Source organism: Ruditapes philippinarum, unplaced genomic scaffold, assembly GCF_026571515.1.
Source record: "Ruditapes philippinarum isolate M1 unplaced genomic scaffold, ASM2657151v2 ctg2488_1_1_1_1, whole genome shotgun sequence".
Lineage (NCBI taxonomy): Eukaryota > Metazoa > Mollusca > Bivalvia > Venerida > Veneridae > Ruditapes > Ruditapes philippinarum.
Genome location: NW_026863672.1, coordinates 53621 through 63780, shown reverse-complemented (window position 1 = coordinate 63780; position 10160 = coordinate 53621). Strand labels below are relative to the sequence as shown.

At 32.8% G+C, this 10160-nt stretch overlaps 2 protein-coding genes across 2 annotated transcripts; one reads left to right on the top strand and one right to left on the bottom strand.

The window, feature by feature from the left end:
• Window positions 1-1586: 1586 nt before the first annotated feature.
• LOC132722937 (uncharacterized) lies at window positions 1587-6040 on the bottom strand. Its single transcript, XM_060707559.1, has 3 exons — window positions 5924-6040; window positions 2819-4864; window positions 1587-2202 (listed from the first exon to the last, which is right to left on the bottom strand). Exons 1-3 carry the CDS (start codon window positions 5980-5982, stop codon window positions 2013-2015), a joined length of 2295 nt encoding a protein of 764 aa, XP_060563542.1. The 5' UTR covers window positions 5983-6040; the 3' UTR covers window positions 1587-2012.
• A 471-nt stretch (window positions 6041-6511) lies between these two features.
• Window positions 6512-9343, top strand: LOC132722938 (DNA-directed RNA polymerase II subunit RPB11-a-like). The gene is made up of 2 exons (XM_060707560.1): window positions 6512-6601; window positions 9250-9343. Exons 1-2 carry the CDS (start codon window positions 6549-6551, stop codon window positions 9341-9343), a joined length of 147 nt encoding a protein of 48 aa, XP_060563543.1. The 5' UTR covers window positions 6512-6548.
• Window positions 9344-10160: the final 817 nt, after the last annotated feature.

Genomic DNA, 10160 nt, shown 5'->3' with positions numbered 1-10160 from the left:
TTCATGGACGGTACTGGAAAGTGCAAGTTACCGTCCATGCTCCCTAGCAAAAGCTTAAGCAGAATTCAACATTTAAACATAAAATAGTAAAATTTGAATTAAGAAACATCTGCAGATGTGTTCATACGGCGGTTATCATGGAACCTTCAATGTGACACTGTAGTGCCATTCCATGAAAAGCGGCGTATGGTCCCCAAGTAATAAAAAGCGTGTGCCCTAAACGAGAAGAAACAATGGGCGGAACTAAGTAAATGGAATTTTGAAAGGGGATCAGATGTTAAGAAGCATGCGTTTCACAGATAAGACGTCAAATTAAAGACAAATTTAAAAAGCAGGCAACATATCCTATAAGGTGATTCAACATTATTCAAGTAGGAATATATTGGAACCACCCAACTAGAAATGCCAAAAAGTTGAAACTAAAAATACCACAAGCACAACAATAATGTCGTGCTGAACGATCTTCAAAGATCGACAATATACTAGTAACATATTTATTAAATATACGGAGAGACTTTCAACAGCCGCCACACGGCACAAATAACACGGATATGATCATAAAATAGATAAATACAGAATCCCTAAAGACAGCGCAACACGGCAAAATTGAAAATGTTGCAGGCTCAGTTTGATTGAGCCTGTTCATGGGCGGCACTGGAAAGTGCAAGTAACCGTCCACGCCCCCTGGCACCGGCTTAAGCAGAATTCAACATTTAAACATGAAATAGTAAAATTTGAATTTAGAAACATCTGCAGATGTGTTCATACGGCGGTTATCATGAAACCTTCAATGTGACACTGTAGTGCCATTCCATGAAAAGCGGCGTATGCATGGTTCCCAAGTAATAAAAATAGTGTGCCCTAAACGAGAAAACAATGGGCTCAACTAAATAAAATGGAATTTAGAGAGGTGATCTGAGGTTATGAAGCCTGCATATCACAAACAAGACGTCAAAAGACAAATTTAAAAAGCAGGCAACATATCCTAAGGGTGATTATACAGTATTCAAGTAGGAATATTGGAACAACCCAACTAGAAATGCCGACAAGTTGAAATTAAAAATACCACAAACACAACAATAATGTCGTGCTGAACGATCTTCAAGGATCGACAATATAACATCATTGATTAAAAGTCTCTGATTAACTTGGCTAGTAATAAAAAACATGTTGATGTATCTATTATAACTCTTTAGTCATATCACTGACAGCTTTCAAGATTAATGATCTAATCAGCGGTCCTCTAACTAGGTATCACATCAGTGTGGAAGGTTGAATATTGAGAGATGGTCGCGTCAGAAGCCCGGTGCTATATCAATTAATTCACCATTTTTTTCTGTTGCGTTAATATATAGTAGTACCTATTGATGGAACGGAATGTCATTTGAAACTTTATGTTCAGTGTTAATTTTAAAGGGTCCTTTAATATTATATCTTAAGTTTGGTAATCGCTCCTAATTGGTGCGAATAAAAAACAACAACAAAATTTGCACTCTTATCAAATTTTATTCAGTAGGCATAAACTTACAATGTGTAAGAATATGCAAAATATATGTTAGAAACAAATATTGAAAGCTCTGACTTGTCTGTAAGATACCTGTCTGATAGAATGCTTTGACATGTAAACATATACATTTGTACTTTTGTAGTTACAATGGAATTTATGTAAATTCAATGGTGTTCTGGTAATAACTGACCATCGGTCATTCAGACAATAGTACAGATCGATGCATTTTCTTGTAAATGTCTGTCTACCTCACTTAAATATTAAATCGCATGTGAAGACTGATTAATTGAAAAACGACACTTGACACCACAACACCTCACACCCCAAAAATTTAGTTGTTAAGTAGGTGTTGTTTTCTTTTTTATCATCTTTTGTTAACAATTTAAACTCGTGACAACATTGATATATAAAAGGCACTTCATAGATATATACATGTAGCATACACAAATGAGCTATTATAAATATTGCAAAACACCACATGACACTACATTACATTATACATCAATTAATTATTTTTAAATCTAGGATTTAATTCAAAGTCATATTCCATTGGTACACGCCTATAATCACCATTTACATATTTTCTACACTTTTGTTTCAGATGAAGCAATATCAGAACAGCAAATGCTCCAATGAACACACCACCAACTGCTGCCGCTACCAGTGCAGATCCTGTATATTGTACAGATGGATCTCTGCAAGAAAAAAAATACAAAAGAAATATTTTGTTATATCCATTAAAATTGACATCAAAGGAACCCGGGAACGGGAATGCTGATTGCTGCGTATATTTCCGATCCTTTACATATTGTTTGTCCGACCTTTGAATATATTTCATATTATCTGATAGTGTGGTCATTAGATAATAAACTCAATTTATCGGAATCTGTCATTATTAAAACCGGTCAAATTGGTTATTCGTGTTTTTATTGATTTGCTTTCTGTACTCCATACAATTCATAAGAGAAACAATTAAAGAATAAATCGACATGAACATTGTTTATTGTTTTTCCTCCTTTTTTAAAGATAAATAGTCGGTCCACATATTTGTAACAGAATTATAGGATCCTAAGTATTATACACACATATATGAATAAAAATGTATAATGTAAATGATGTTTAAAACAAGTCCTTGGCTGGCAAACTTATTTGAAGATATTTCTCTACCAATTATCAGTAAAGGCATGTTATCTAAGTATTGTGAGTACTTGTATCAATATTATTCAAAGCATTTGTGATTTGTTAACATGTCCAGCCACTGATCAAAGCATGAAAAAAGTATTTAAACAATTTTATACAATGCATACTTACAACCCGGCTTGACACGGTCCAGATGATGACTTTTCTGCATAGTTGTTTTCAAAATCTGTTTTAGGTACTTTATTTAATGCTCTTTCACTTTCCGTCTCTTTAAAATTTCCTGCAGCGCTCATTTGATTATCAATGAATTTCGAATTTGAAATCCTAGCTGAGTTTGAATCTTTATTTTCAAAACTGAGAACCGAAGGAATTGTACTGGAATGTTTACTATTCGTTGACGATTTAGCAGATGGTCCAGTAGTTTTAGTCGGATATCGTTTCTTTGACATTCCGGCAATATCCATCATTTTTGTCTTAGTGATACTTTCCTTTTTCTCAACTTTAGTTGAAGAAAAAAGATTTTGCTCCAAAGATCTTGATTCCGTTCTAGTTTGTACAGAATCAGTAGTCCATGATAAAACGACATTTTCTCGTTTGGGTGTTTTACTAACTTCAACATCATGAGTGATTTTGCTCTTTGCTGACATTTGAGATGGTAACAAATTACTTGTAACTTTATGTAACACTGACTCTTTGGCAACAGGTCTAGGTTTTGGCAAAGTTGTCAAATTATCAAATTCATCATTGTTTGTTCTATGATTATCTATTGTGAAAAAGCCATAATTGTCTTTAGGGACACCTTTGTGCACTTTTGTTAAATTATATTTTGATGATGCTAAGGTTGATATTCTATCAGAAATACTACTAAGTCTTGTTAGATGATTACCAGATGTGCTGCTAATTTTCTCTTCAATAACAGTATAAGCTTTGATAGACTGTTTCGGTACGTTCTTCTCTTCCTCCATCTTATCTCGAATGGTGCTTATTTCCCCTTCTACTGTTTCTTTATCTTTTGAAGTTTTCTGTTTTTTGTCATGTAACTTTCCTTTGTCGGATCCTTTAAATTCACTTTCGTCAAAATGAGGTTTGAATGTAATATCTAAGGTTTCCTCTAAGTTGTGTTTTAGATTTTCATTAATCTCCTTATTATGCGTCAGTTTATCTTTTATAGGTTTGTATGCGTGACTGTCAGTCTTTATAGTATCCTTTTCAAACAGGTTTTGAATATCTTTTTTATCATCTGTATTTAAAATATTATCTTTACTTTTCATTTTTTGATCGTTGTTATCGGCAAATTTACCTTTGGTGTCATGAATACGAACAGGTAAATTATGTTTTGTAGTATGAGAATTATCGGTTTTATTTCTAAATTTTACTTTCTTATACATTTCATCATCTGAATATTCACTTTCTTTTCGACTTAAATCTTTTTTCCCGTCATCTTCTTTTTTAGTATATTTTTGATAAGTCTCTTCAGCTGTCTCACGTCCTGTGTCTTTAATTCCCTCTTTACCCGTATCCTCAGAGTTCTTTTGATCCACGTCCTTTGCATTTCCACGACCAGTTTCTTTGATTATCTCCTCATTGCGTATGTCTTCAGATTCTTCAAAACCTGTATTTCTATTTTCTTCTTGTCTGTCCTGTTCTTTATTGTCCCCCCGATCTGAATCTGTATTTTTCTCTAGACGTGTCTCTTTATTTTCCTCCTGATCTGTCTTTGGTTTTACTTTAAGATCTTTCTCTGTAGTTATCACATGGACTTTCTCTATAGTATCTCCAGTTTTAGTTTCTTTAGTTTCTTCTTGAACCGTTTTTACCTCTCGATCTTTCTCTATGTTGTCTGTTATAGTTGTCTTTTTATTTACACCACGGTCGCTATTTTTAACATCGTCTCTTACTGATCCTGAACTTATTTTCCGACCTGTTTCTGTTTTTATTTCGTGGTATGCATCAGTCTTGTTACTATGAATAACTTTCACATTTCTTTGTTTAATTACCTCTTTGCTCAATCTGCCTAGTTTTGTGATAATATCTGATTTATCCATGCCACTTTTCTCCTTAGGATATGTGTTGTCGTTCTTGTCGTTGTCATTTGATATCTCAGAAATTATGTCTCTTGCGCCATTATCCTTAAGTTTACTTAAATGTTTTATATCCTCTAAAAAGTTTCTGTTGAAAACCTTTTTCATGCCATCCTGAGATTTCTCGATGTTTGTGCTTGAAATATAAATGAATACATCAATTAAGTTGATTAACAAGTATATTCACCAAGAACAAATGGATTCTGCTGTCTAAAAAAACCTTAATTCAGAAAGGTAGAACACTTCTACTTTAGACTATTGCAGGTGTGTACATTATAAATCTAATTTAAAAAGCAAGCGTGCAACAGTGCGACAGCAAAGGAAGAGATACAAAGAACAGTGTGTGTTTTTTCAATTTTGACAAAAGCAGTTTTCATTTCCGTTTATAGTTGATACGACGCAATCAAGTTCGATTCAATTTTTGTCATTGTTGAAAGATCAAACATTATCAAATTTTATATGTACATATGTACATGTAATAAATAAATCCATGAATTTTATCATATTTAAATCATGGTTTTAGAGAATGTTTTATAATTATTACCCGAAGAAAGTAGCGATCAATTTCAAATATTTTGTCATAAAAATAGCAAAATGTAACCAAAGTAATACATTTGTATTTTGACTTTGATACAAAACACTTAATCACTATATGATATTGTGCTTATTGCCAAAAATGTGAGTTAGGTAATTGGCCACTAAGTAACTTTTCGGAAACTATGAAAGTGTACCAAAGTTAATAAGCTTTTGAGAAATAAATATTAAAGCAATTCTGAAGCAAAAATGGGCCTTAAATATGATTTGATGATTTTATAATTGCAAACTCAGTAAATGTAAAGTTTCTGATGTCATCAAGGATTTAACACACATAGACCAGTATTCAATATGTATGCAGTATGCTTACATTTAAACAATGTATTTATAAACGAGTCTATTTCCTGTATTTTAGCTCGGGTGTATTGTGAAAGCTTATAAGCTTTATAACTGCTTTATAGAAGAAACCAGTAATATCATATGACGAAGCATGGCCATAGTTTCGTTTTGGGCTCACGATCCCTGGGTTCAGAAGCAGATACTTCATCCATTAAGTCACCGTTCCGCGTAGTTATAGATGTATAATCAAAGATGATTAAGATTTTCAACGGAGACGAGAATAAGATAGATCTATACATTTTTAAGAATATCGTGCACTTACTTTTCCGAGTTAACCAACACAATGACAAAAAATCCAAAGAAAAAGGAATTAATCTCCATTGTTTGGTATTTTTCCCTTTTTATAACATTGAAGCAAATAATTATTGTACAACGTAGATTCTAGTATCTATTTTCAAAGTTTAGTATTATAAAATGTTTATCTATATTTTATCAAGATATAGTAGATAACTTGTTGACAAATCGTGTTGTATCATTACACTTCATCACTTGAATATTTTTAGGTGTTGTTTATCTATATACAATTGAAATCATTAATATATATAACTTAATTAATATTTGGAAGCATATTCACTGTATGTACCATATAGGAACAAGTATATCGGTTTGTTCCCTTAGAAGTGATGAAAAGTTGATATAAACTATTCAAAACTATTTTTAAATACATGCATCAATGTGTATGTTATAAAAATTAATACTTTATAACTTTCCTCATTTCTTATAAACGAATTTAATTTTCAAAAGAGGCTTTATTTCGGCAGCCTTTCAACTAGTGATGGAATCGAAATTCTGTTGAGCTGTTGAAAGGATTCGACAGAGCACTATACTTATCCTTTAAACCGGAAGTGTCACAACAACAACAACAACAACAACGATAGAACTCGAAAATGAATGCTCCTCCAACATTTGAGTCATTTCTTCTCTTTGAAGGAGAGAAAAAGTATGTAATCAATATCAAAATAAATTCAAGAACAATTGTTTTATTTTGAGCACCATACGAGTCAAACCAAACGCTTGTTGGTTGTGTAATTGAAGCAAATTGATTGAAATTTTCTTTCGTCCTCAAATACACTCGTAATGCATGTGAGATCAATGATGGGAAATGTTTTAACAATGAAGATGAAAGTCATAATACAGATGTACTCCTATAGACTTTTATATTTTACTTCTAGGAAATGCAAAATCAAAATGCTTACTGCAAAATTATCTTCCAGAAAGCTTTAAAACTAAAGTCTAAATTAATAATTTTTTCTGTTTATCTAAATCCTAGTTGTACATGAAGGTATACAGATATGTGAAAGTAGTTTGTTAACTATCATATCAGAAGATGATGTTTTAAAGCCTTTTTTATTAATTTTATACAAGATTAATATGTTTTCAACAGTAATAACTTAAATGATTGTTTTCAAGCTTTTATTATTTAAATCAGGGCTCTCGATTGACACGGGGATCTGGGTTTTGACTCATGAATATCGGGGAATGCACAAATTTGATACCTGATAAAATCTGCTCAAGAGTCAATTTGCCACATGGGATTTTCATCTATGCAATAATAATTACCTTAAATCCACCCCTAGTTACCTATCAAATCCTACATATGTTCAAATCACACTGCAATGGGGGACAGTAGTGGATTATCTTCCCTTGATAAAAGCCGAGGTTAACCATAATATAAGTAGGTCCAAATATTTGGAATCCTTTGCTTTTATCGTTGAGTTTTATTATCCCCCGTCGAAAAATTTTCGGTGGAGGATATAGAAATAGTCTCCGTCCGTCCGACCTTCCGTCAGTCCGTCCTTCCGTCCAACATTTTTGTCCGGAGCATACCTCTAAAAGTATTTGAGTTATCAACTTGAAACTTCATAGGTGGATAGACCTCATTGAGGAGGAGTGTAGTGCACAAGAATGATAACTCTACCTTGCATGATTTTTGAGTTATTGCCCTTTGTTATTTTTCAAAATTGATTTTTGTCCAGAGCATAACTCCAAAAGCCTATGAGATATTAACATGAAACTTCATAGGTGCATAGATCTCACTCAGGAGGTGTGCAGTGCACAAGAATGATAACTCTATCTTTCATAATTTTTGAGTTATTGCCCTTTGTTATTTTTCATACCTAATTTTTCACCTGAGTGAAGCATAACTCAAAAAGTGTTTGAGATATCAACATGAAATGTCATAGGTGGATAGATCTTATTGAGGAGGAATGTTGTGCGCAAGAATGATAACTCTTCCCTAACAATTTTTGAGGTATTGCCCTTTGTTTTTTTTCATGCTATTTTGTCCAGAGCTTATCTCAAAAAGTATTTGAGGTATCAACTTGAAACTTCATAGGTGGATGGATCTCATTGAGGAGGAGAGCAATGCTTAAGAACGATAACTCTACCCTGCATTATTTTTGAGTTATTGCCCTTTGTTATTTTTCAAAATTAATTTTTGTCCAGAGCATAACTCAAAAAGCCTTTGAGATATCAAAATGAAACTTTATAGGTGCATAGATCTCACTCAGGAGGTGTGCACTGCACAAGAATGAAACTCTACCTTTTATAATTTTTGAGTTATTGCCCTTGTTCTTTTTCATACTTAATTTTCAATTCAATTTTTTCTCAAAAAGTATTTGAGGTATCAACTTGAAACTTCATAGGTGGATAGATTTTACTGAGGAGGGATGCAGCACACAAGAATGATGACCTACCCTGCATTATTTTCAGTAATTGCCCTTTGTTATTTTCAGCCATCAGTATTCACATAGGTTTCAAATCTGTAATCACTATAGCCATCAGTTTTCATTACCAAAAGACCTCTTAAAATGGAATTTTTCCGCTCTACTACATATACATTCTTCCAATGAGCAAACACATTCGGCGGGGGATGGCCATGTAGACATGGCTCTTGTATAAGACAGGTTGATATGTCTTAATCAATTATTTACACACGCATCAACAAATATGTAAACCTTAAGGAAAAAATGTTTAATTTATGTCAACAGATTCTACATCCTATCGCAATATCTAATCTGAATATTACAAATGATCATAATTAGTCCTAATTAATTCAGTTTGCTACAAAGAAATAGGTGATTAAGTCCGAGTAATCCAATAGCTTAGGACCTATCTATTTATAGGGAGTACTCGGGGGAGGTTATTCACTACTGTCCCTCATTTGACAGCGCTAAAAATAGCTCTACACAACTGATAAGCAGTGTTGCATCTAGTATTTTATAGCCAATATTCAGTCATATTCCCAATTGAAAATCGTATATTATTTTCCCAATCCACAGAAAAAGATCCCAATTGTAAGTAACAAAATGAAAATATTGAATAACAAACTCTAAAATTTTTGTGGTGCTTAAATGTTTGAAGATGCCATTCTAGACAGAGATTCTTTTCATTCATTTAATCCTCAGATTCATTGGATGATTGGAAATTTAACTATTCTATTCAGTGGTTGATAAGAGTTTTTTAAATAGAATAATTTTATTTAACTGTCCAATGAGGAAGTATGGGCAATTATTCTGACATTAAAACTTTATATGAAATATTTTCGTCTTGTAAAGCACTGAATAAATTGATTTAAATGAATTACAGGATCCAGATTGAGAAGGACACTAAAGTACCAAATGCAGCAATATTCACCATAAATAAAGAAGACCATACATTAGGGAACATGATTTGCACGTAAGTTAGTCCAACACAACAAAGCATGTACAAAGTAATAACAAATTACAATTTTAAGTGTAAAATTCATTAAACTGAACAAATTTAATAACAAGGCATTATTGATTTACTTGCCAAGTTTGCCATTTGTTAAGTTAATCTTTATCTCCAGCAGATATACATATACCTGTTTTGATGTAACAAATAAATTTTTGTAACACCTAAATAATAATAGAATCTATCATTGGGTTAGATAGAGGATAGGGAAATCCCAACCCGAGGGTGATCGGTTCTATCGGGAACGAGCCTTGGCGAGTTTCCGATGGAACCGATTGCCCGAGGGTTGGGATTTCTCTATTCTCTATCTAACCTAATGATTGATTATTTTTCTCACTCACCTGGACACAGAATCTAGATCTACTTGCTACGCCCTAGTTTTGAAAAGCGGGGCGGGGCTTAGGCGCCTGACGTCCGTCCGCAAAATATTCTACTGACCATGTTTATGTGTGAAAAAATTCAATGAAAATAAATTCATATATGAGATCCCTTATAAAAAAGCAAGGTTATCTTGATAAAACACATCAATATTAAAGTCGGAAAGTGTCATAATATAAGTGTTTATAAGCTATTCAGTCCATACTTAAATGGTTGCCAAAAAGCGTTTACCGTTTGCAAAGATTTTTCTACTTTTACGGTTATTTTGGCCGAATATTCAATTAAAATATATCAAAATGAGATTCGTCATCAAGAAGCATATTTATCATAACAGAAAACATGGATGTTCTACATGAAGAGCATCATATCCGATTTTACGAAGAATTTTGCGATATTTTAAAGTGTGC